The sequence below is a fragment of the Hyla sarda genome, chromosome 1, assembly GCF_029499605.1.
Source record: "Hyla sarda isolate aHylSar1 chromosome 1, aHylSar1.hap1, whole genome shotgun sequence".
NCBI classification, from domain to species: Eukaryota; Metazoa; Chordata; class Amphibia; order Anura; family Hylidae; genus Hyla; species Hyla sarda.
In genome coordinates this window covers 591,897,092-591,924,604 of record NC_079189.1, presented here as the reverse complement: position 1 = coordinate 591,924,604, position 27,513 = coordinate 591,897,092, and the positions used below count along the sequence as shown (strand labels likewise).

General features: G+C 48.4%; 1 protein-coding gene across 2 annotated transcripts in view; it reads right to left on the bottom strand.

Annotated features, from left to right (window-relative positions):
- NUP155 (nucleoporin 155) overlaps positions 1-27,513 on the bottom strand; it is an 83,958-nt gene that overhangs the window by 34,595 nt on the left and 21,850 nt on the right. The window contains exons 8-23 of one of the 2 annotated variants that reach the window (XM_056546305.1): positions 22,457-22,530; positions 22,288-22,379; positions 20,658-20,755; positions 18,546-18,698; positions 18,231-18,331; positions 17,044-17,214; positions 16,849-16,959; positions 14,935-15,029; positions 14,434-14,522; positions 12,574-12,630; positions 7,907-8,060; positions 7,751-7,817; positions 5,393-5,508; positions 5,156-5,253; positions 4,492-4,625; positions 1,621-1,812 (exon numbers count right to left, since the gene is read on the bottom strand). In XM_056546305.1, the coding sequence (XP_056402280.1) occupies positions 1,621-1,812; positions 4,492-4,625; positions 5,156-5,253; positions 5,393-5,508; positions 7,751-7,817; positions 7,907-8,060; positions 12,574-12,630; positions 14,434-14,522; positions 14,935-15,029; positions 16,849-16,959; positions 17,044-17,214; positions 18,231-18,331; positions 18,546-18,698; positions 20,658-20,755; positions 22,288-22,379; positions 22,457-22,530 (1,802 nt within the window). The remainder of the gene's footprint in view (positions 1-1,620; positions 1,813-4,491; positions 4,626-5,155; positions 5,254-5,392; positions 5,509-7,750; positions 7,818-7,906; positions 8,061-12,573; positions 12,631-14,433; positions 14,523-14,934; positions 15,030-16,848; positions 16,960-17,043; positions 17,215-18,230; positions 18,332-18,545; positions 18,699-20,657; positions 20,756-22,287; positions 22,380-22,456; positions 22,531-27,513) is intronic. The other variant, XM_056546315.1, reaches the window with a different exon arrangement.

Sequence of the window (27,513 nt, the reverse complement as noted above, 5' to 3'; positions counted from 1 at the left end):
GCAGTGGTGGTCTCTGGCGGGGAGGGGCATTATCGGCAAGGTAATTGCTGATACCGACAATGTCCAAAATAGTGAATATCAGCCAAACCGATAATTGGTCGGATTTCACAGGTACACTTTAAAGAGAGCTTGTAAAAATGGCTGTAGTCATGTGATAAAAGTCCCATGCAAGAGTTTACATTGTCAGCATACCATTGCTAAAGGGTAGCTCCCACCATCCTATGTTTTTTTTTCTGTCCCTGTCTATTGCCAATCTATCCCTAACCCCCTCCCTGCTTTTAATTTTTCTTTTTATCATATTAAAAATAACTTTTTGTCTGCCTGGCAGTGTGCTCACTACCAGGCAGACTTCCCCAGCAGGCACCACGTCACTGATGCCTGCTGGGGACAACACTTCCGCATCTATAGGCTGTCAGGGCATGCTGGGAGTTGTAGTAGTGAAACAGCTGGAGGCACCCTGTGTAGATAAACTATAAGTTAGTGCCATGCGGCGCTAGCCCGTTCCCTCCGTCAAAGCCCACCCCCATACCCGTTCCCTCCATCACAACCCCCCCCCCCCCCCCTCCCGCATACTCCGTTCCCTCCATCACAAACCCCCCGGCCACATACCCCGTTCCCTCTTACTTACAGATACTGCAGAGTCCGGCAGCGGGCGTGCAGTGGCAGCGGCGACGACACGTGCGGGAGGAGTGGCCTCCCAGCCAGTGGCCGGGGAGCCAATGCGCTCGCTCCCTGCCTGTCTGATTGACAGGCAGGGAGCGAGAGCAGCCTAAATGAAAAAGGACTGATTGCCAGGCCAAAATCAGTCCTTTTTCAGGCGTGACGTCACGCCAGGCTACAGCCGGCCACTAGGAGGGAGACCCCTAGTGGCCGGTTTTCAAATGTAAATTACATTACATGTTAATAAAAAAAAATAATTATGAAACTATATTAGAGATATGTTGTAGTACAAATGTACTACAACATATAAAAAAAAAAAAGTTGGTGACAGTGCCCATTTTAGTACACCAGCCACCATTTCTAAGGTTGGTACCAGGAAGTCTAACTGAGCATTCTCCCTTTTTCCTGTGTCCCTAATTTTTTGTATTGCTGCATTTGTGTTTATGCCATATAGAGTTTACCTTTTCCTGCTTATTTATAACCCAATTGCCACCCAGACTAATCCAACATAGTTTTCATTCCAAACAATAAACTAGTTTATTGTTCCTGCTCTCTTTGGGTGTATCACTTATAGTGTACTCCGTGTGTACTCAGCTAGGCAGGGGTTTCCTGAGACAACCCCTGGTAGAAGAGCAGCACCCTCCTGCATATCTTACAAGCTCTTGTCAAGACTCAGGTGGATGCATTGTGCTGAATGAGAAGATTACAAAAAACAAAAAACACTGGAAGCTCAATCGGAGAGGGGGTGTTACAACAGCACCAAGCTGTAATAGAAAATATAAGTGGTGCCATCTTTGGAATAAATTAGCTTGGTTTTTCTATTCCTGGATAACGCCTTTAACAGGTGAAAATGAAGGAATTAAGACTGCAGCCTGAAACTTAGTGCAACTTTTTCTCCATTTTCATAGCCTTAAAGCAAAGAACTAAAATAACTTTTTTTCTGTGTAACTTCACATGTACCTTTGAGCATATGGCATCATCGGGGCTATAAAAGAGAGGGCAAACTTCCTGGAGACGAGAACCGATTCCATCCACTGATGCATTGTCACGGATATAATGATTGATCAGCGACGCAACAAGAGCTCCCGTCAGCTCCTTGTCTCGGGTCACTATGTCTTTGAAGGAGGTTATTTTCAGTTGCTCCTGTAGCTCCTGAAAATGGAAACAAAATCAGGCATAAAAGACTAAATACATGAGAACAAATTGACTTTTATATAAAAAAATAAAAAATTAAATTGTTCTAAATCTGCTGGTAAGCAAGAGGTCGGGGTTGTTGATTCACTATATATATATTTCAGAAGGCACAGTCTAAGCAGACAAGTTAAAGGGGTATTCCGGCCTTAGACACATCTTATCTATCGTTTAGACAGGGGTTTAAAATGTCTGATTGCGGGGGCCCCGCCGCTGGGACCTCCCACGATCTATGCCAGGCGCTGCTCCAGAGACGAAGACGTGCTGTCATACCACGCCCCCCCACAATCAGACATCTTATCCCCTATCCTCTGGATAGGGGATAAGATGTCTAAGGCTGGAATACCCCTTTAAGCTAGACTACCCAGTTATGTTTACAATATAACAGCCGCCCCTAACAAAATGTAGAAATATTACAGATATGTAAGATTCCGTTATGCGGTATTGAGGACCACAAAGCAATGTATGCAGATGATGTGTTACCGTTTTTTGCAAGATACTGAAAAATCCATGGCCCTTGTAATACATTTGATTTCTGACTTTGTTTCCTTTTCTGGCCTATTGATTAATTGGGATAAGGCCAAGGCTCAAGTCCTGCAGGAACGTATGGGAATGGAGTTCATGCACTTTTTCCACAGAAGGAACACCGTTCCCATTAGCAGGAGCAGCCCTTGAGTAGAAAACTTGGGCGAGTTCCCACACTTTTTTTTCTTAAGGACTTGACCCCTGGATAAGGCCTCTGGTGGGTTGACCCCTGGATAAGGCCTCTGGTGGGTTGACCCCTGGATAAGGCCTCTGGTGGGTTGACACTGCCTAACCCCAGGTTGCATTTTCTCGTCTCCCAACTGCATCAATTGAGGGGCTGGGCAGGCATTCATACACTGGGCCCCATGGGTAGATTGTTTATGCCTAAACATGGTAATCGTGAACCACTCCATATTCTGGAAATTGGTGTTCTCACAAGACATTCTGACACTTCTCTCACTAATCATTTACTGGGCAAGGTTTAGGGCAAAGCAAAAGCTATGCTAAGAATGAATGTAAATCAGGCAGACTGGGAGTTATGTCACAAAGGTGCAAATTTAGTGCAACCAATCTTTGCTGTGTATCTTTGCATTTTTTGTACCTGACTAACCACCTTAGCCTTTGTATATGTATGGGGGGGGGGGGGGGGGGGGGGGGGGTAAAATGCATGTCAGGAGATTATCCCAACATATCTGCTGAATGTAACATCACCTACAATCTGGATATTTACCTAATACATTGTAAGTGAAGAACCTAAGCTTTAAAGGGATGCTCCGGGGAATAAAAATAAAAATGCCCCCAAGCCACCACAATACCTGCTCTGTGTCCCCTGTAGTTATCCATGTTATTTTGCCAGCTCCTGTGGCCCGTGTTATATTCTTTTTTTCTTGCTTGCAACCCAGACTACAACTCCCAGCATTCCGTGCAGCTCTGTGTAATGGCTGCCAGTCAATTGCTCTTACTATCTGTGTTCATGCTGTGTTGTAAACACACACAGCAGCACACACTGTACAGGTCTTTTCTTTCAAACTATTCTTCCCCCCAGCAATAAATCATGATATTCTCTGAATGGAAGCAGTCAGTGATTAGAGTTACAGCAGGAAAAGAGCAGCATTATGTGCTGAGGAGATTGGGCTTTTTTTCTCCTGCAAAATTGTCACACAGAGCGGGGAGGGGAGGTGTGGCTGTGAATGTAACACCGAGCACTCCAGGTCCCGCTGCTTTCGCGGAGCGCTCGTGGCGTCCTCCCTCTAACAGCGCTGTCCCCCTGTCAGCGGCGGGGATGCGATCCGCGTGGTGGGACGTCCCCGCTCACGGATCGCATCCCAAGTCACTCACAGTCCTCCCGCTGCTGCTTCCTCCCGGCGCACGCGGCCCCGCTCCTTAGGGCGCGCGCGTGCCAACTTGCTGAGATTTAAAGGGCCAGTGCACCATTAATTGGTGCCTGGCCCAATCAGTCCAAAACATATAAAAACCCACTTCCCCTTCCTGTCCTTGCCGGATCTTGTTGCCTGGTGCCCTGAGAAAGCGTTGTGTGTATCCCTAGCCTGTGTATCCAGATCTTCCGCTGTTGCCCCTGACTACGAACAATTGCCGCCTGCCCAGACCTTCTGCTACGTCTGACCTTGCCTTTGTCTAGTCCTTGTGTACCGAGCCAGTCTCAGCTGCCAGAGGGGTCGAGTCGCTACTGGGGGACACGACCTGGGAGTTACCGCCGCAGCAAGTCCATCCCGCTTTGCGGCGGGCTCTGGTGAACACCGGTAACTTCTTAGAACCAATCCCCCAGTACAACCCACGCCATCGCCTCTATGGCACAGAGGATTCACCTCCAGTATCCTCCCCGCATACCAGTCCGGATCCTGACAGTGAAGCCACAAATCACATAGTGTTAGAGGGTGGGGGCTAGTCTCAGTAAAGGCTTTGCACATAGACAAGGAGGATCTGAGAATGACGTCTCTAACTCACTCCATGCATGTAAGTAAGTGACAGCTGAAAAAGGAAAACTGCTCTATATAGCTAATGAATGATAATTAGACAAATACATGGTTTGGAGAGAGGGAAAGGATGGGCTGTGGATTTAGTTCCCCCGAGAACCCCTTTAATAAACAAACATACCTTCTGAAGATCAGACACGATGTGGTGTAACTGGTGCTCACAGAGAAGTCTCCACAATGCTAAGGCTTGACAGGTCTTTCTGACCAAGATGTGGATCCCCTGAAGAGAAGTCTTCTCCAGTAGCTGGGCCTCAGCTGAAGAGCAAAAATAAGAAATGGAGTTACAGCCATGACATCATCATCTTGCATGCAGCACTATATCCAGTATAGGCATATGAAAACGTATGTTAAAAGGGGTACTCCGGTGCTCCAGCGTTCGGAACATTTTGTTCAGAATGCTCAGTCGGAGGTTGTGTAAGTGATGTCGCGGCCACACCCCCTCCATTCATGTCTATGGGAGGGGGCGTGTCAGACGGCACGCCCCCCTCCCATAGACATGAATGCAGGTGGCGTGGTGTGATGTCACCACCTTGATCATCTGCCTATATTGACCGACCATCTACCTATATTGGTGTGCCGCCTTCTTTAGGCAGAAATTTTGACAACTTATATTCCCCAGTCATGTTTCAAGGCTCCTAAAAGGGGCAAGGCATTGATTTGTAGGGACAAGACCAGAAATAGGTGGCACCAGAAAGCAAGCCCTTTTCCATCTGGGGAGAGCTAGTTTGCATATTTTTTTCTCCAGTGGAGCATTGCATGGCCTATAATATCGGATTTGGACTTACTATGGTACTTTCTCTGCAGTTCTTGCTGGACTTGTTGAGAACCCAAATCATGACGGCTGATGCCACCCAAACGCTGAATATTAACTGGTGTTCCAAAACTGCAAATAGAAAGGTATAAGTGGGGAGATTTATCAAAACCTGAGCAGAGAACAAGTTGAAAAGTTGCCCATAGCAACATATGAAAACCTTCCACCTTGCTGTTATTTTAGGGTTAATAGTTGTTACACTACATCTCACCTTGGATTTCCTAGGGAGCCTGCACCGAACTGCGAGTTCCTGTCCAAAAATTCCAGTAACCCTTTTAGCTCCTGTAGAACTGACTGCAGTACTAGGGGCGAGATGCTGCTGTCAATCTGAATAGTACAGGATATAAAGAAAATCGATCATTTTTTAAATATATATATATTATATATATATATATATATATATATATATATTGTCTTAGCATTGCATAAGGAACTTGTATTTTATTACTGCATGTTGCCTGTTAGGTTAGGTTCACATCTAGTGTTAAAGAATAACTCCAGTGAGAAAAAAGTTTTCAAATCAACTGGTGACAGAAAGTTAAACAGATTCGCAAATGACTATTTAAAAATCGTAATTCTTCCAGTACTTATCAGCTGCTGTATACTACAGAGAAATTTGTGAGGTTTGCTATAAGGATTTGCTTCTAATCTGGACAGTTCCTGACACGGACAGAATGCACTGTGGTCAGACAGAAAAGAACTTTACAAATTTCTCTGTAGTATACAGCAGCTGATAAGTACTGGAAGGATTAAGAAGACTTAATTTACAAATCTGTTTAACTTTCTGGCACCAGTTGATTTAAAAACATTTGTTTTCCACTGGAGTACTTAAAGGGTTAAGTAGAAATTCAAGATGGAGTCAGAGTGTGCAAGAATACAAGCCAAGTGTTTAATTCTAGTAATTGTGACCATATTCATGTATGCATGTATTTAGGGTAAAAACATACTTGTAAATTAGCATATTATATCTTTGCATGTCTGGTGCGATGATCTGCAAGTTATTTCGGGGAAGTCGCTTCTACGCAGTGATCTTTGTTCTCACAAGTTCTCAAAGGCAAATGAGGTCACACAGCGGAACTCAACTCTATTATCCAGCAATTTAGCTTTACCAATTCTGCTTAATTTTAAGTCAGTGGGGATAATGTATTTTGTAGTCTCCATCAGTCCCACAGACTTTCACAGGAGCAGCAGAATGCATGCTCGACTGCTCCTCCTAACTGCCGACATGCAGATCCAGACCCAATTCTACAGATCAGACATTTATCCCTTAACATTTTTAGTCATTTTTTCCCAACTAAGGTGCCTCCAGCTGTTGCAAAACTACAACTCCCAGCATGTCCGGAATGCCAAAGACTGTCTGGGCATGCTGGGAGATGTAGTTTTGTAACAGCTGGAGGCACACTGGTTGGGAAACCCTGATCCAGAAAAACACAAGACATTTTGCTTTAAATGTGTACTCCGGTGGAAAACATATGTTTTCACATCAACTGGTCCCAGAAAGTCACAAAGTTATACAAATTAGTAAATTACTTCCTATATAAAAATCTTAATCCTTCCAGTACTTATCAGCTGCTGTATGCTCCACAGGAAGTTATGTAGTTCTTTCCAATCTGACCACAGTGCTCTCTGCTGACACCTCTGTCCGTTAGGGATCGACCGATATCGATTTTTTAGGGCCGATACCGATAATCTGTGGAGGTTAGGGCCGATAACTTATACCGGAATATCAGTATAGGTTATCGGCTATTTATCCTTCCGCCCCCCCCCCCCCCCCCCTGCTGCAGATCATTGATTTAAACCGGCTGCCGCCTCCACCCGCTTCTCTCCCCCTGCCTGTCCGGGGGTCCTCCTGAGTCCTACCACCACCACACCGCGCCCCCCACCACACCACGCCCCCATCCCCGGTTTTATAATTACCTGTTCCCAGGGTCCACTCTACATCTGGCCCCGGTGGCGTCCTCCTGAGCTGTCACTGTGCGCACTGATGGTGACGTCGCGTCACGTCACTCGTCATTGCGCACAGCGTAACGCAGGCACGCAGCAGGAGCCAGAAGTAGCGTGGACCCCGGCCCCCGGGAACAGGTAATTATAAAACCAGGGATGGGGGAGGCAATGGGGCCAGGGCAGTGCATTGGGGGGGGGTTTGTCGGTCGCAATGCGGTGGGTGGTGCGATACCGATAACGCCCAAAATCATGAATATCGGTCGATAATCGGTCGATCCATACTGTCCGTGTCAGGAACTGTCCAGAGTAAGAGCAAATCCCCATAGCAAACCTCTCCTGCTTTGGACAGTTCCTGACATGGACAGAGGTGTCAGCAGAGAGCACTGTGGTCAGACTGGAAAGAACTACACAACTTCCTCTGGAGCATACAGCAGCTGATAAGTACTGGAAGGATTAAGATTTTTATATAGAAGTAATTTACTAATCTGTATAACTATCTTGCACCAGTTGATTTGAAAACTTTTTTCCCCCACCGGAGTACTCTTAACTCTTGAGCCACCATTACTTTGTCTTAAGATTTTCAAGAAATGTAGAGAAAGTGTGCAATGGGAAAATGAAGTCTCACCGCTGTGACATCTCGGTTTTCAACCTTAAAACTTCTTTCCACAATCATGCTTCCATCCCAGATGTTACTGAGAAAACACCAGCACTGCATTGTTAGCATTGATTCTTTACCTAAATAACACTCAACTTTTTTTTCTTTAATAGTTTAAAATCTCACTTGATAATACGTGTAAAATAAATGCAAATTCCTTTGCATTTTCCAGAAAAGACCATTTCTGAGCCCAGTAAACCAGGCGGCAGAGGAGCAGTAGACTGACTGGCAGGACTTGCTACTGAATACACTGGAGTAGATATATTTGGAGGATAGACACCTGAAATTATATGGGTTATTCATCATTTGGCATTACTTGTATGCACACATCAAGATATACAAGAACCAACAATAATATTACATATATACACACACACATATATATATATATAAAAAAGTGGTGCAGCACTCAAAAAATGTAGAAAAAGTAGATTTTTGTTTACTTACCGTAAAATCTCTTTCTCGAAGGATCCATTGGGGGACACAGACCGTGGGTGTATGCTGCTGTCTCTAGGAGGTGTGACACTATGGTAATAAAAAAGTCGGCTCCTCCCAGCAGGATATACCTGCCTTCAGGCTCTGAGCTAATCAGTTTAAGTTCCAGAGCAATAGGAGACCAACAAGTCAAAGAAAAACCCCAAACTGTCCAAGAACCAGAAGAAAAAAACATAACTGAACACACCCTCGGACAGAGAACCAAAAGGAAAATCCCAAAAAGGGCGGGAGCTGTGTCCCCCAATGGATCGAGAAACAAATTTTACGGTAAGTAAACAAAAATCTCCTTTTCTCTATCGGCTCCATTGGGGGACACAGACCGTGGGATGTACCAAAGCCGTCCCTTGGGTGGGCAGATAAGCAGTCAGGCTGACGGCCGATCCACTGCCGCCTGCAACACTTTACGGCCCAGATTAGCATCAGCCGATGCGGAAGTATGAACTCGGTAAGACCTCGAGAAAGTGTGCAAAGACGACCAGGTAGCCACCTTGCAAATCTGCGAGGCCGAGGCTCTATTCTGGAGAGCCCAGGATGCCCCAACAGAACGGGTAGAATGAGCCACAACCCTGAAAGGAGGAATCTTCCCCTTACAGCGATAGGCTTCCGAAATGGCGGACCGAATCCACCGAGAAATGGTGGCCTTGGAAGCAGGTTGTCCCCTGCGACAACCTTCCATAAGGACGAAAAAGGAATCACTCTGACGAAACGAAGAAGTGATGGAGAGATAAGACCGAACAGCCCGAACTACATCCAGCTTGTGTAGTAAGCGCTCCCTAGGATGAGAAGGAGCAGGACAAAAAGACGGGAGGACAATGTCCTCATTGAGATGAAAGGCCGAGACCACCTTAGGCAAAAAGGAAGGATCTGGCTGGAAAACAACCTTATCCTGGTGGATCACCAGAAACAGAGAACGGCAGGAAAGAGCTGTCAGTTCAGACACCCTCCGGATGGAGGTGATAGCAACAAGAAACGCCACTTTCCAAGAAAGGAGGCGGAGAGACACCTCTCTAAGGGGCTCAAAGGGTGCACCCTGGAGGGCACTCAGAACCAAATTCAAGTCCCATGGGGGAGAGGGTGACCGATAAGAAGGAACAGCGTGCGCCACTCCTTGAAAGAAGGTCCGGACATGAGAATTAGAAGCCAGGGGCCGCTGGAAAAGAACAGCAAGGGTCGAAACCTGACCTTTAAGTGAACTGAGAGACAACCCCAGTTCCAACCCCGGCTGCAAAAAGGAGAGAAGACGGGGAACCGAGAAGGTTACCCGGGAGAAGTCCTGAGCTTCACACCAACGAAAATAAGACCGCCAAGTACGGTGGTAAATTCTTGCGGAGGAGGGCTTACAAGCCTTAAGCATGGTGTGAATGACTTGGGAAGAGAACCCGCGGGCCCTCAAAACCGCGGTCTCAACCGCCACGCTGTCAAATGCAGCGACTGTAAATTGGGGTGGCAAAGAGGACCCTGAGAGAGTAGGTCCGGGCGGAGCGGAAGGCACAGTGGAGCGTCGTTCAGGAGCCTGACTACGTCGGCGTACCACGACCTTCGGGGCCAATCTGGAGCTACCAGAATGGCGGGGATGTCCTCCGCCTTGAGCTTCCTCAGCAGCGGAAGAGGAGGGAACAGATAGGGTAGGGCAAACCCTGCCCAAGGAATGACTAGGGCGTCCACGGCCAGAGCCTGAGGGCGAAGAGGTCCACATCCGGAATGCCCCAGAGGTCACAGAGCTGCGCGAAGACCTCTGGATGTAGAGACCACTCGCTGGGGTCGGGTGAGGACTCCCGGAATACGAATCGCCGAAATGGCCGGAACCTTGTTCTCCGCCCAGGTGAGGATCTTGGTCACCTCGGCCATGGCAGCCGAGCTGCGAGTGCCGCCCTGTCGATTTATGTACGCCACGGCCATGGCGTTGTCCGACTGAACGCTGACAGGACAGGACTGAAGACGGGACTCCCAATGAAGAAGACAAAGTAGAATCGCCCGTAATTCCAATATGTTTATCGGAAGAAGGGTCTTCTGGGGAGACCAGAGTCCCTGTACCGTCCAATCCCTGAACACGCCGCCCCTGCCCGACAGGCTGGCATCCGTTGTAACAACCTGCCAGTTAAGGGTAAGAAACGACCGCCCTTGGAGAAGAAGGGGGGAGCAGAGCCACCAGAGCAGAGACTGAGGGACCCTGCGAGGGAGAACAATCTGACGATCGAGGGACAGAGGAGTCCTGTTCCATCGAGAGAGAATCGCCAGTTGAAGGGGGCGGTAATGAAACTGGGCAAAGGGTACGGCCTCCATAGTTGCCACCATCCGACCCAGGACTTCCATACAAGTGTGGATGGAGACTGATACCCGGGTCCGAAGGGAGCAGACCTCCGACCGGAGCGCCAGACTTTTGTCCAGCGGAAGACCAATTCGGGCAGAGGCTGTGTCGAATCGAAGTCCCAGGAAGGTTAGAGACTTGGTAGGACTGAGGACTGACTTGTCCCGGTTGACCATCCACCCAAAGCAAATCAGAGTGTGGAGAGTGACGTCCAGATTCTCCTGAGTCTGGGTTCTGGTTGGAGCTTTGATGAGAAGGTTGTCCAGATAGGGTATCACCGAGCTTCCCCTCGACCGTAACAGGCCCATCACTGGCGCAAGGATCTGTGTAAAGACCCGAGGAGCCATGGCTAGACCAAAGGGGAGGGCTACGAATTGAAAGTGCCCCTCCGGAACCGCAAAGCGGAGGTACCGATGATGGCCTGGGAATATTGGCACATGGAGGTAGGCATCCTTGATGTCCACCGATGAAAGGAACTCCCCTTGTTCCAGGGACGCCACCACCGAACAGAGAGATTCCATTCGGAAGTGGCGGATGAGAAGGTGACAGTTGAGACGCTTGAGGTCTAGGATTGGTCGCACAGAACCGTCCTTCTTGGGGACCACAAAAAGATTTGAATAGAAACCCTGAAACCGTTCCCCTGGAGAAACAGGAACGATAACCCCCTGGAGAAGCAGAGACTGGAGAGCCGCTCGAAATTGCTTAGCCAGAGGACGAGACCGGGGGGCCCGGGAGCGAAAAAAGTCATCCCTCGGAAGGGAGGCAAATTTGATTCGGTAACCGTTGGACACCACGTCCCTGACCCAAGAGTCCTGAATGTGTGAGGTCCAGAGGTCTCGAAAACGCAAGAGACGACCTCCCACCCGAGAAGAAACCGCGGGTGGGGGCCTCACTTCATGCAGAAGTGGGTTTGCGGTTTCCTGATTTGGGCACAAAACGGCCGGACCGGTTGGAGTCTGACTTCCAAGACGGGCGTGCCTGGAACGAGGGAGCCTTCTTGTCCCGTGAGGGCGCCTGCCCGAACCCTTTGCTGGAGCCAGAGGTCCTAAAGGACCGAAAGGAAAAGGACTTCCTTTGGGAAGTAGGGAGAGCCTTATTTTGAGGTAACAATGAACTCCTGTTGCCTAAGAGATAATCTCATCAAGGCGTTTGCCAAAAAGACGGCCACCCGTAAAGGGAAGTATTTACCTCAGTCAGAAAAACTTACCTAATGGAGTCTACAGTGAAGTCTTCAGTCAGCTTTAGTTACCTGCATCACACCTGGATGCTATGTGCGAGTGAGGCGAGCAGGGAAATAGGGGGACCCGGACCCATGAGGTACCAACCCAGGTGCTGACCGTTGGCGGGGGGGGGGGGGGGGAGAATAGCGCATATACGCAATGTCTGTGCCCCCTTACTCGCAATGGGGAAACGGGGAACCGCAGTCCCTGAGTCCCCACCTGAAAACAGAAAAAGGAATAAAAAACTAACACGTCCCTATACTAGGAAAACAAAAAAATCAGAAGACCTGGTCTGGAGAATTCGGACACTAAGCTTTAACTGACTAGCTCAGAGCCTGAAGGCGGGTATATCCTGCTGGGAGGAGCTGACTTTTTTGTTACCATAGTGTCACGCCTCCTAGAGACAGCAGCATACACCCACGGTCTGTGTCCCCCAATGGAGCCGATAGAGAAACTGAATTTATTCCTTCATGTCCAACAAAAAAAGCGACGTTTGAGCTCCTCAATGGAGCTTTTTTCATGCTTGAAAAAAGCACAATTGAAGAGTTGAAACGTCGCTTTTTTTGTTGGACATGAAGGAATAAATTCAGTTTTATTGAAATTTTTTGAGTGCTGCGCCATTTTCTTATATTGCATGGACTGTGATCAGGTCGGGGCACTGGCACTGTGCACTTTTGGTTGAGTAGTGCTGCATTGACTGAGTAACATACACACATATATATATACACACACACGTATACATTCCCCCCCCCCCCCCCCCAAAGACATACCTTGAGCCGGTGTAGCCAGGAAGCTCGGCATCGGACTGCTTATAGGTAGGGGTGACCCTAATCATGAAAAGGATATATAACGGTAGTCACAGGTTGTAGAGGGGTTAAAGGAGATCTTCAATTTAAGACACTTGAGAAATGCTCATAGAGCAGTGGTCGACATGCCCCCTCCATGCATCTTTATGGGATTGCCAGAGATACCGCATTTTTAGTCAGTTTTTCCCAACTAGGGTGCCTCCAGCTGTTGCAAAACTAAAACTCCCAGCATGCCTGGACAGCCAAAGGCTGTCCGGACATGCTGGGAGATGTAGTTTTGCTACAGCTGGAGGCACCCTGGTTGGGAAACCCTGATCTAGATAAATACAGCGGTGTGGTTGACATGCCCCTTCCATGCAGGTCTTCTATAGAAATGCATGGAGGGAGCATGTATACCACCGCACCGCTTCATACGATGGTCAACATAACTAAGAGAGCAGAGGCAGGAGATAGCAGGGTTCCCAGCGGTCGGACCCCCCGCAATCAGACAAATCCCCCTACCCTGCGGGGCGACTCGTCCCCCTAGCCTGCGGGGCGACTCGTCCCCCTAGCCTGCGGGGCGACTCGTCCCCCTAGCCTGCGGGGCGACTCGTCCCCCTAGCTTATGCTGCGGGGGCCATCTTATCCCCTTATCCTGCGGGGGCCATCTTATCCCCTTATCCTGCGGGGGCCATCTTATCCCCTTATCCTGCGGGGGCCATCTTATCCCCTTATCCTGCGGGGGCCATCTTATCCCCTTATCCTGCGGGGGCCATCTTATCCCCTTATCCTGCGGGGGCCATCTTATCCCCTTATCCTGCGGGGGCCATCTTATCCCCTTATCCTGCGGGGGCCATCTTATCCCCTTATCCTGCGGGGGCCATCTTATCCCCTTATCCTGCGGGGGCCATCTTATCCCCTTATCCTGCGGGGGCCATCTTATCCCCTTATCCTGCGGGGGCCATCTTATCCCCTTATCCTGCGGGGGCCATCTTATCCCCTTATCCTGCGGGGGCCATCTTATCCCCTTATCCTGCGGGGGCCATCTTATCCCCTTATCCTGCGGGGCATCTTATCCCCTTATCCTGCGGGGCATCTTATCCCCTTATCCTGCGGGGCATCTTATCCCCTTATCCTGCGGGGCATCTTATCCCCTTATCCTGCGGGGCATCTTATCCCCTTATCCTGCGGGGCATCTTATCCCCTTATCCTGCGGGGCATCTTATCCCCTTATCCTGCGGGGCATCTTATCCCCTTATCCTGCGGGGCATCTTATCCCCTTATCCTGCGGGGCATCTTATCCCCTTATCCTGCGGGGCATCTTATCCCCTTATCCTGCGGGGCATCTTATCCCCTTATCCTGCGGGGCATCTTATCCCCTTATCCTGCGGGGCATCTTATCCCCTTATCCTGCGGGGCATCTTATCCCCTTATCCTGCGGGGCATCTTATCCCCTTATTCTGCGGGGCATTTTATCCCCTTATTCTGCGGGGCATCTTATCCCCTTATTCTGCGGGGCATCTTATCCCCTTATTCTGCGGGGCATCTTATCCCCTTATTCTGCGGGGCATCTTATCCCCTTATTCTGCGGGGCATCTTATCCCCTTATTCTGCGGGGCATCTTATCCCCTTATTCTATCCCCTTATTCTGCGGGGCATCTTATCCCCTTATCCTGTGAAAAGGATGTCTGTGAGGTGCCTATTAAAGAAAGCAGCACATCTTGGCCACTATCCCTAAATAGCTTAGTAAAATGCCGTAGTAGCCGTCACTAAAACACATATTGGAACATATAAAAAAATAATGCAGATAAAGTTGTCTACTATGACATAATGATGTCTTCTTACCAACTGGCAGAGGTGAACCGAACATTGCACCGGCATTTGCAGGGGCAGGAAGAGAAGGCTGGAATCTCATCTGGGCTTCACCTCCATATCTACAGTAAAAGAATTCAAAATTAATTCATTCTGTAAAGGGGTACTCCGGCGCTAAGAAAACTAATCCCCTATCCAAAGGATAGGGGATAAGATGCCTGATCGTAGGGGTCCCACTGCTGGGGACCCCCGTGATCTTGCACACAGCACCTCCCGTTCTAATCAGTCCCCGTAGCATGTTCCCTCCGGGTCTGATTACTGGCGATCACGGGGGCCGGAGCATTGTGACGTCACGCTCCGCCCTCTCAATGCAAGCCTATGGAGGGGGCGTGACAGGTGTGGTGGGATAGCGGTGGGACCCCCGCGGTCAGGCATCTTATCCCCTATCCTTTGGATAGGGGATAAGATGTCTTCGCACCGGCGTACCCCTTTAACCTGTAGAAATAAACATTAGAGTAAATATTATGTAACTACCTATAAAATGCCCGAGTAGCCCAGACAGAGATCTCTCGGTCACAAGCCGCATGTGAACATGCAAGGATTAAGCAGGTTGCACAGGCTTCATCCTGCTAAAAAAAGAAGACATTGTTATAATTGCAAAAAAAATGTATACTCTTGGTGGATAAGAACAGCAGAAATTCTTAAGAAATTACATAAAAACGAAAATAAGTCATCCTCCATAGTTTTAAAGGGGTATTGCGGCCAAAGGGGTTTTAAAGGGGTATTGCGGGGATAAGATGTCTGCTCTCTGTGCAGCACCCGCATTTTAAGCCGGGCTGCTGCTCCAGTCTCGGAAACCTCTGTGTTTCCTGGGGCTGGAGATGTGACAAGCCATGTCCCCTCCATTCACGTCTATGGGAGGGGGCGTGACGGCCGTCACGCCCCCTCCCATAGACGTGAATGGAGGGGGCGTGGTGAGATGTCACAAGGGGGCGTGGATTGATGTCATGTTTTCAGTCCAGGAAACACAGAGGTTTCCGAGACTGAAGCAGCAGCCTGGCAGAGAATGCAGGTGCTGCACGGAGATTGCGGGGGTCCCAAAGGCGGGACCCCCGCGATGCACCCCACTGGACCACCAGGGACAGGAATCAGCTGGGGGCCGGCCGGTATGACGCGGGCTCGAGTCGGGAGCCCGCGTCATACCCAGTTAACTGTCATTGGGCGAGCATAGACGTCCATCGTCATTTTCAGGTTAAAATGGCTAAAAAAATAAATTAAATTAAATAAAAAAATAATAAAAAATGGTGGCCTGATTCTCTCTGGTGAATAGAGCAGAGTGTGGTGACACACGGTCCATTCATTGTCTGTGGGAGAGACAGACACCACAGTACAACACTCAGGTGTCTTCTGCTCTCCTATAGACAGTGAATGGAGCGCGTGCCGAAAAACTGTTCCATTCAACAAGAGGTCTGGTCCCTGTTCCGGTACGTTTACACTAAGGGATTTCTGCGCTCAGGAAATCTGTTGCGTCAACCTAAACCATGACGTGAAGGGGCATTCCGCTGACGGAAATTCCGCCACAGAAAGAATGAACATGTTTATTCTTACTGCAGAATTACGCGAGTACAGCGTTGCCGTCAAAAGTGAAGACGAAGGTCCACGCAGTCCTAGAGTGGAAGGATATCGCCGGCAGCCACTCTCTGAGCAGAATTCCGGATAATAAATACCTGATATTTCTGCACGGAGATTCTGTATGTGAACGTAACCTTTTAGAGAGCGTGGTGGTTCCCAGTGGCTGGTGGTTAGACCCCGAGAGCCCCACTGATCAGCGGAAGAAAGGGGCAGCTCCTACCAACATCACTGGGATGCCAACCCCCCCCATGTATCCTATAGAGGCATTTCAGCTGCCGCGTCATGCTGGGGACACTCGCTTCATGCCTACTGCCGGGGCCCAGTACATGAGATCGCAGGAGGGGGTCCCAGCGGTCAGACTCGCCTCGATCCATAAGGGATTACTTATTTTGCACTACAGTATTCCTTTAAGTAGGTAGCCCCCCCCCCCCCCCCCCTTCAGGTAGGTATGTCCCTTTATCAGGTAGGGCCACCTGTGCCATTATATTACCCCTTCTGATGCCCCCTGTGCCATTATATTTTCATGCTCCCTGTGACATTACACCCCCTCTGATGCCTTCTGTCATTATATATCTCCCCCCGATGCCCCTGTGACATATTTCAGCCCTCCTCTCCCCCCTCTCCTGGACCACATTATTCACTTATTTACCAACCCCCCTCTCTTATCCCCTGCTACCTGTCCTCCGCCCCCATGTGCGCTCTGGCAGGCTCAGCGATTGTTGCTTGAACGCATCCTCGGTCCGGGCGGAGGTGTGCGATGAGTGACGTTCTCTCTTGTGTGAACAAAGACTAAAACTAACAAAAAAAAAAAAATACCTGTTGTAATTTGAAGAAGCGCTCAACATCTTCCCCTTCTCCTCCAGCACTACTGACAAGAAGAAGTCGGAGCTGATCTACCGGCCTGAGTTTGTGGAATATATGACTTCCCTGCAATACACAAAAGGCAAAGTTATCCATCATGTGCAGCTCGTCCAATACTAAAGGTCTGTCCCACAAGGAACCACTACAGACCTTAGCAGAGAGCAGCACAAACTTCTTTGGGGGAACAATGTGTTGTCGTGTCATCACAGGGGGGTCCGTCACAGGGATTAAGTCTTTGTTTAGTGGAGTTACAACCTTCTCAACCTTTATTTCATCTATAGAAGCAAGAGTCCAGGAATGACCATCAACGGGTGCAGTCACCTGAAAATGGAAGCAAAGTTATTACGTATAAAATTCAACAATGTTCCACGTCGTGTGTAGCCACCAATTGGTTGTTATTTCCTTGTACTTAAAGGAGAACTCCAGTGGTGAACAACGTATCCCCTATCCTAAGGATGGGGAATAAGTTTGAGATCGCAGGGGGGTCCGATCGCAGGGGGGTCCGACCGCTGGGGCCCCCTGCGATCTCCTGTACGGAGCCCCGACAGCCCGCGGGAAGGGGGCGTGTCGACCCTGCACGAAGTGGCGGCCGACACGCCCCCTCAATACAACTCTATGGCAGAGCCGAAGCGCTGCCTTCGGCAATCTCCGGCTCTGCCATAGAGATGTATTGAGGGGGCGTGTCGGCCGCCGCTTCGTGAGGGGGTCGACACCCGCTATCTGGCCGGAGAGCCTGGCCCCCGTACAAAGAGATCGCAGGGGGCCCCAGCGGTCGGACCCCCTGCAATCTCAAACTTATCCCCTATGCTTAGGATCGGGGATAAGTTTTTCACCACTGGACTACCCCTTTAAAAGGGTACACCCCTGGAAAACATTTTTTTTTTTTTTTTTTTTTTTTTACATCAACTGGTGCCAGAAAGTTAACCATATTTTTTTAATGACTTCTATTTAAAAATCTTAATCCTTTCAAGACTTATGAGCTGCTAAAGTTGAGTTGTTCTTTTCTAAGGGCTCTCTGATGACACCTGTCTCAAGAACTGTCCAGAGTAGAAGCAAATCCCCATAGAAAACCTCTTCTACTCTGTGCAGTTCAGAAACAAGCAGAGATGTCAGCAGAGAGCACTGTTGCCAGACAGAAAAGAACAACTCAACTTCAGCAGCTGATAACTATTGGAAGGATTAAGATTGTTTAATAGAAGTAATTTACAAATCTGTTTAACTTTCTGGAGCCAGTTGATTTAAAAAATAAATAAAAAGTTTTTTTTCTCCTGGAATACCCCTTTAAGTGGATTACTGGGTGATCAATCTAATGGAAAATGACGTAACATTGCTTTTACCTGCATCTCCATCAGTGGCCTCTGGAATGGAAACAAGTCATGGTTCATGCACCACAATATGTCATGATCTTCATTTTCAGAAGCAGCCATAAGCAGAACACCTAGGAAAAGAAATATGAAAAAGGATAGAATTAATGCATGATTGGGTAATGTAAAAATTAACACACAGGATGGATACACTGAGGATTGTTCGCAGCAGAAAATCCACATTTTCACAACAGATTTAAAATATATTGGTGTGGAAACTCTGCAGTTTTTCTGCAGATCTGTATAGTGTGAATACATCCTATACCAGTATTCTTCTCAATCACTTACCATCATTATACAGGGCTTTGTGAACTTTTGAAGGCTTCTCCATGGTGGAGGAGGCCGAAAATCCAGGTGGTAAGCGGACGTGCACCAAGGTCAACATGGAGGGGGGAGCTGCAGGCTGCCTAAATGGACCAGTACTGAAGTAGAGCCGGACACCTGGGGGAAAAGAAAAAACTCACATTAAAAATCTGCATAAAATCATCCTATGAAAAACAATGAGCATTGCAGACATGATGTTTGTAAATGTCACCAATACCTCCACTATCTAGGATTTTATTCTGCAAATTAAATGGTGTGGGACACTGGCACAGAAAATGGAATCTGGTGGTTATTTGATACTGTTGCTCTATGCTAAAGGAGTGGGACCCAGTTCACTACTCTAACAAGTGTCCGGTAGATGAAAGGAATACTGTATCCGAAGGATAGGGGATAAGTTACTGTATTTTACGGCATATAAGACGAACCACAACTTTTACAGTTAAAATATAGAGTTTTGGACATACTCGCCGTATAAGACTACCCCTCTGGGTACTACCCACATTAGGTTGGCAGTATAGTTCCCCCCACATTAGGTGCAGTATAGTTCCCCCCACATTAGGTTGGCAGTATAGTTCCCCCACACTAGGTTGGCAGTATAGTTCCCCCCACATTAGGTGCAGTATAGTTCCCCCCACATTAGGTTGGCAGTATAGTTCCCCCCCACACTAGGTTGGCAGTATAGTTCCCCCACACTAGGTTGGCAGTATAGTTCCCCCCACATTAGGTGCAGTATAGTTCCCCCCACATTAGGTTGGCAGTATAGTTCCCCCCCACACTAGGTTGGCAGTATAGATCCCCCCCACACTAGGTTGGCAGTATAGTTCCCCCCCACACTAGGTTGGCAGTATAGTTCCCCCCCACACTAGGTTGGCAGTATAGTTCCCCCCCACACTAGGTTGGCAGTATAGTTCCCCCCCACATTAGGTTGGCAGTATAGTTCCCCCCCACATTAGGTTGGCAGTATAGTTCCCCCCCACACTAGGTTGGCAGTATAGTTCCCGCCCACATTAGGTTGGCAGTATAGTTCCCCCCCACATTTGGTAGGCAGTATAGTTCCCCCACATTAGGTAGGCAGTGAACCCCACAGACTTACAGCCTTCAGCCATATGCAGTGTATGGTTGGAGGCTGTATATCTGTGTACTGCCCCACTTCAGTGCTCCGACCACCGCTGCTCCGTCTATAGGCCATGGCAGTAGGTCCCAGGACCGGAGGTCGGAGTACCAAAGATGACATGCCGCTGGTAACTTACCATGCGCATGTCCTCGCTGCTCCGCTCTGCTTATTCTATGGGCGCACGCACGGGACATCCCTGAGTGCGCTACCTCCCGGCGGCCCCTGCGTTTTTAAAGTTAATGCGGGGCCGCAGAAAGGTAACAGGGACATCCTTGTGTCCCAAAAAGATCTTTTTGCACACAGGGATGTCCCAAATGTGACGAGGAAAATTTATCAATTAATCAGGTGGGGGGGGGGGGCTGGCAAATGGGGCGGATGCTGCAGTCGGCAGTCCAGGCTGACTGCAGCACCCGGCGTATAAGACGACCCCCGACTTTTGGGAACATTTTCCAAAGTATATTCCACTACAGTATTGCTTTAATATGAAGCAACAGCACTGTATAAGACTTTATTAACACACCTCCTCAATACAACTCTATGGTAGAGCCAGAGCAATGCCTTCTGCAATCTCCGGCTCTGCCATAGCGATGTATTAAGGGGTCGTTTCGGCCGACGCTCCATGCGGTGGTCAACACGCGCTATCTGCCCAGCAAGCCGGGGTCCCGTACAGGAGATTGCGGGGGGCACCAGCAGTGGGACACCCCACGATCTGAAACTCATCCCCTATCCTTAGGATAGAGGATACATTTTTCAGCACTGGACTACCCCTTTAAGCGTGAAATTTACCTTGATGGCAGCCAATGACAGAACACACGTGCTCAAAAGTATTACAGTTTCATACAACTTTCTGGTTGCTAAAATAGGGCACCCAGAGACTTTTGTGGAATTACGGCATATGGAAAAAATAAATAAATAAAAAAAAAGTGTAAAGCAGTTATTTTACTGCATAAGACAATACTCACCTGCATGAGTAATAGCTAGTAGGTGACAATTCACAGATTCAGACTTCTCAATCACCGCAATCTGGACGATGGGTTTGAAAACTGAGCGATCTATTGTCCTGGGTTGAGAACACAGAGGGGGGGGGTGGAAGCAAAGTTAATGTTACTGAAAAGACGCAATGGAAAGTTAAAGGGGTACTAGGGTGGAAATATATATATTTTTTGAATCAACCGGTGCCAGAAAGTTAAACAGATTTGTAAATTATTTCTATTTAAACATTTTAATCCTTCCAGTACTTATCAGCTGCTGCATAATACAGAGGAAGTTCTTTTCTTTTTGAATTCCTTTTGTCTGACCACAGCGCTCCCTGCTGACACCAGAGCAGGACAGGTTTGCTATGAGTATTTGCTCCAGCTCTCGACAATTCCTGACATAGACAGAGGTGTCAGCAGAGAGCACTGTGTACAGACAAAGGAAATTCCAAAAGATAAGAACTTCCTCTGTAGTATACAGCAGCTGATAAGTACTGGAAGGATTAGGATTTTTAAATAGAAGTAATTTACAGATCTGCAAAAATAGTAGATTGTCAGCTCACCGGGTCACCGCACGGCAGGATAGTCCTCCAAGTTTAGAAGGAAGCAGGTAGATGCCAGCGGATAAGAAACTTCACCTTTATTTGCATCACATTAAAAGCATGAACATGGAGAGACTTCAGAAAGACAAACGATTAAAAGCCTTGGAGTAAGCGCCAAGCATGACGCATTTCAGGTCATGTGACCTTTCATCACGCGTCATGCTTGGCGCTTACTCCAAGGCTTTTAATCGTTTGTCTTTCTGAAGTCTCTCCATGTTCATGCTTTTAATGTGATGCAAATAAAGGTGAAGTTTCTTATCCGCTGGCATCTACCTGCTTTCTTCTAATTTACACATCTGTTTAACTTTCAGGCACCAGTTGATTTAAAAAAATAAAAATAAAAAAAGTTTTCTGCCGGAGTACCTCTTTAAGCAGAGACAAAGTAGTCCTCAGCAACTTACAGCTTTATGGCCTTTGCTCTTGGAAGCCATATCATTGTGGCCATCCCCAATACCCGAGAACCCCTTTGCACAGTGATGCTTTTTAATATAGCTTGTATGATTGTTATGAGTGTTACGCTCATTTGTATAAACGATTCACATGTTGTCCAGACACGTCAAATGTTTCGATCACACAAGGTACTGAGACCCAATGTGATAAGGAGCGTGTGGTAGCCGGCCCCGCGATCCAACTGATGTGCTCCATAATAGTCTACGGAGCACATCAGTTGGTTCTGGTGTCCAGCCAGGGAGTAAAGAGAGATACTGAGCGCTTCACTATCACAGGAGGCCTCCGGACTCGATCACAGGAGGCCTCCGGACTCGATCACAGGAGGCCTCCGGACTCGATCACAGGAGGCCTCCGGACTCGATCACAGGAGGCCTCCGGACTCGATCACAGGAGGCCTCCGGACTCGATCACAGGAGGCCTCCGGAGATTGTAACAAGTGCAATCTTAACTTTTTCACTTTCTGGGCGACATGTCAAAAATCTGTACAAATTACAGTCATGCTTCAAACAAAGTTATTGTCCATTCTGATAACATCCTCCCCTAGTATATGATGAGGTTGTCTTTACCTGGCAATATTCCCTGCAGCGGAGACTATAGAGTTCTGGGACACAGAAGCCACTCTGCTCATTCCGTTACCATCGTACCCCAAGTCATATACCTGCAAAATTAAACCAGCATTATTTTCATGTGCACTTTATAACTAAGCCCCTATGAGAGATGATCTGTATAGGTTACCTGTAGTACACCTTTCTCTGAACGGGTGTAGAGGATGTTCCTAGAATTGTCCACAGCAATCTGAACTAAGGGGTCTGCCAAACAAAATGACAGAGCAACACAACTTCGTAATTCAGGTAAAAAATGTTTAAAAAAAAAATGTAAAATAAATAAAGTAAAATAAATGAAGCAAAGACAATCTAGCACCTTTATTTATTTTTATTACACTTAATTTAGCTCACTAGTCTGAATTCCTCAAAGGGAGGGGGCATGGTCTCACTGTGCAGGTCTCCGCCCCCTCCCTCAGTATGCTGTCTGCTCACATCTCCCCTAGCATTAGCAAAACTACAACTCCCAGCTTGTCCTCAATGACAGTAATGGGACACAGGATGACAGTGGGAGGATTTTTCCTCAAGGTGTGAGCCCTGCGCTCACAGCTGTCAATCAAGGAAGTGTGTCCATGACATAGGTGATGACTCATGGACACAGCAGGACTAGTATGTGTCCAAGCAGGCAGGGGGGCAGTTGTTTGACTGGCTTTTTTTTTTTAGTATGAAATACTCAAAATTTTCTAATGAAAGCAATTGCAAAACCTATTGGTTATACATGCTTTACAACATTTCAAAAGTTTCTGTATCTGACAGTGCCCATTTAAATCAACTGGTGCTAGAAAGTTAAAACAGATTTGTAAATTACTTCTAATTAAAAAAAAAATCTAATCCTTCAAGTACTTATCAGCTGCTGTATGCCCCACAGGAAGTTCTTTTCTTTTTGAATTTCTTTTCTGTCTGTCTGGACAAATATTTTTTTAATAGAAGTCATTTACAAATCTGTTTAACTTTCTGGCACATGTTCATTTAAAAAAAAAAAAAAAAAAAAAAATTATATATATATATATATATATATATATATAATATATATTATATATATATTATATATATATTATATATATATAATATATATATTATATATATATATATATTGTGTATATATATATATATATATATATATATATATATATATTATATATATAATATATATATATATAATATATATATATATATATATATATATATACCCGCCTTCAGGCTCTGAGCTAATCAGTTTAAGTTCCAAAGCAATAGGAGGAGACCAACAGGTCAAAGAAAAACCCAAAACTGTCCGAGAACCAAAAGAAAAATAATAACTGAACACACCCTCGGACAGAGAACCAAAGGAAAATCCCAAAAGGGCGGGAGCTGTGTCCCCCAATGGATCCTTCGAGAAAGAGATTTTACGGTAAGCAAACAAAAATCTACTTTTCTCTATCGGCTCCATTGGGGGACACAAACCGTGGGACGTACCAAAGCCGTCCCTTGGGTGGGCAGATAAGTAATCAGGCGGACGGCCGATCCACTGCCGCCTGCAACACTTTAAGACCCAGACTAGCATCAGCCGATGCGAAAGTACGGACTCGGTAAAACCTCGAGAAAGTGTGCAAAGATGACCAAGTAGCCGCCTTGCAAATCTGCGAGGCCGAGGCTCTATTCTGGAGAGCCCAGGATTCCCCAACAGAACGGGTAGAATGAGCCACAACCCTCAAAGGAGGAATCTTCCCCTTACAGCGATAGGCTTCCGAAATGGCGCACCGAATCCACCGAGAAATGGTGGCCTTGGAAGCAGGTTGTCCCTTGCAACGACCTTCCGTAAGGACGAAAAAGGAATCACACTGACGAAACAAAGTAGTGATGGAGAGATAAGACCGAACAGCCCAAACTACATCCAGCTTGTGTAGTAAGCGCTCCTTAGGATGAGAAGGAGCAGGACAAAAGGATGGGAGGACAATGTCCTCATTGAGATGAAAGGCAGAGACCACCTTAGGCAAAAAGGAAGGATCTGGCCGGAAAAAAACCTTATCCTGGTGGATCACCAGAAACTGAGAATGGCAGGAAAGAACTGCCAGTTCAGACACCCTCCGGATGGAGGTGATAGCAACAAGAAACGCCACTTTCCAAGAAAGGAGGAGTAGAGACACCTCTCTAAGGGGCTCAAAGGGTGCACCCTGGAGGGCACTCAGAACCAAATTCAAGTCCCATGGGGGAGAGGGTGACCGATAAGGAGCAGCGTGCGCCACTCCTTGCAGGAAAGTCTGGACATTAGAATTAGAAGCCAGGGGCCGCTGGAAAAGAACAGCAAGGGCCGAAACCTGACCTTTAAGGGAACTGAGAAACAACCCCAGTTCCAACCCCGACTGCAAAAAGGAGAGAAGACGGGGAACCGAGAAGGTTACCGGGGAGAAGTCCTGAGCTTTACACCAACGAAAATAAGACCGCCAAGTACGGTGGTAAATTCTTGCGGAGGAGGGCTTACGAGCCTTGAGCATGGTGTGAATAACTTGGGAAGAGAACCCACGGGCACTCAAAACCTGCGGTCTCAACCGCCATGCCGTCAAATGCAGCGACTGTAAATTGGGGTGGCAAAGAGGACCCTGAGAGAGTAGGTCCGGGCGGAGCGGAAGACGCAGAGGAGCGTCGTCCAGGAGCCTGACTACGTCAGCGTACCACGAGCTTCGGGGCCAATCTGGAGCTATCAGAATGGCGGGGACGTCCTCTGCCTTGAGCTTCCTCAGCACCCTGGGAAGGAGCGGAAGAGGAGGGAACAGATAGGGTAGGGCAAATCTCGCCCAAGGAATCACTAGGGCGTTCACGGCCAGAGCCTGAGGGTCCCGGGACTTGGACACAAACGGAAGGATCTTCCGATTGTGCTGGGACGCGAAGAGGTCCACGTCCGGAATGCCCCAGAGGTCGCAGAGCTGCGCGAAGACCTCCGGATGAAGAGACCACTCGTCGGGGTCGGGTAGGACCGACTGAGGAAGTCCGCTTCCCAGTTGAGCACTCCCGGAATGTGAATCGCCGGAATGGCCGGAACCTTGCTCTCCGCCCAGGTGAGAATCTTTGTCACCTCGGCCATGGCTGCCGAGCTGCGAGTGCCGTCCTGTCGATTTATGTACGCCACGGCCGTGGCGTTGTCCGACTGAACATGGACAGGACAGGACTGAAGACAAGACTCCCAATGAAGAAGACAAAGAAGAATTGCCCGTAATTCCAATATGTTTATCGGAAGAAGGGTCTCCGGGCGAGACCAGAGTCCCTGAACCGCCCAATCCCTGAACGGCTGGCATCCGTTGTAACAACCTGCCAGTGAAGGGGAAGAAACGACCGCCCTTGGAGAAGAAAGGGGGAGTGGAGCCACCAGAGCAGAGACTGACGGACCCTGCGAGGGAGAACAATCTGACGATCAAGGGACAGAGGAGACCTGTTCCATCGAGAGAGAATCGCCAGTTGAAGGGGGAGGTAATGAAACTGGGCAAAGGGTACGGCCTCCAAAGTTGCCACCATCCGACTCAGGACTTCCATACAAGTACGGATGGAGACTGATACCTGGGTCCGAAGGGAGTGCACCCGCAACTGGATAAATTCGGGCAGAGGCCGTGTCGAATCGAAGTCCAAGAAAGGTTAGAGACTGGGTAGGACGGAGAACTGACTTGTCCCGGTTGACCATCCACCCGAAGCGAGTCAGAGTGTGGAGAGTGATGTCCAGATTCTCCAGAGTCTGGGCTCTGGTTGGAGCCTTGATGAGAAGGTCGTCCAGATAGGGTATCACAGAGATTCCCCTCGACCGTAACAGGCCCATCACTGGCGCAAGGATCTTTGTAAAGACCCGAGGAGCCGTGGCTAGACCAAAGGGGTACAAATTGAAAGTGCCCCTCCGGAACCGCAAAGCGGAGGTACCGATGATGGTCTGGAAATATTGTCACATGGAGGTAGGCATCCTTGATGTCCACCGATGAAACAAACTCTCCTTGTTCCAAGGACGCCACCACCGAACGGAGAGATTCCATTCTGAAGTGGCGGATGAGAAGGTGACGGTTGAGACGCCTGAGGTCTAGGATTGGTCGCACAGAATCGTCCTTCTTGGGGACCACAAAAAGATTTGAATAGAAACCCCGAAAACGTTCCCCTGGAGGAACGGGGACGATAACCCCCTGGAGAAGCAGAGTCTGGAGAGCCGCTCGAAATTGCTTCGCCAGAGGAAGAGACCGGGGAGCCCGGGATCGAAAAAGCGATCCCTCGGAAGGGAGGCGAATTTGATCCGGTAACCGTTGGACACCACGTCCCTGACCCAAGAGTCCTGAATGTGTGAGGTCCAGGTGTCTCGGAAAAACAAGAGACGACCTCCCACCTGAAAAGAAACCGCGGGTGGGGGCCTCACTTCATGCAGAAGTGGGTATCGGTTGCCCGATTTGGGCGCAAAACGGCCGGACCGGTTGGAGTCCGACTTACAAGACGGGCGGGCCCAGAACGAGGGCGCCTGCCCAGACCCTTTACTGGTGCAGAGGTCCGAAAGGACCAAAAGGAAAAGGACTTCCTTTGGGAAGTAGGGCGAGCCTTATTTTGAGGTAACAAGGAACTCTTACCTCCCATTGCCTCAGAGATAATCTCATCAAGGCGTTTGCCAAGAAGACGGCCACCCATAAAGGGAAGCTCAGCGAGAGACCTTTTGGAAGCGGCATCCGCATTCCAAGCTTTAAGCCACAGAGCGGTGGAGAGCCGCTAGGTGACCCACAGCAAAGGCAGAACAACGGCTGACTGCATGGAAGCTGCGCATAGAAAGTCCCCAGCTTTAGCGCATTGAAGAGCCAGAGCAGATAGATCCACTGGGGGGGGGATCCCGCTAAGAAATCCTGATGGAGCTTTTGGCACCACTCCGACAGGGCCTTGGACACCCATGTCGTGGCGAAGATGGGAAGAGCCAGCTGCTTCAGAAGCTAACTTCGCCAAAGATTCTTCCTTCTTGTTCGTGGGATCCTTGAAGGCAGCCGCATCTGCCAGTGGCAGTGTAGAAGCCTTAGAGATCCGGGAGATTGGTGGATCCACTGGAGGAGGGGAACCACCTTAGTGACAAGATCCTTGTCAAATGGATAACGTTCTTGAATTGTCTTGATTCCCAGGAACCTATTGTCTGGATGTTTCCATGCGGATTCCAGAATGTCATCAAAGTCAGCGTGAGAGCTGAACCTTTGAGGTGCTGGCTTAGCA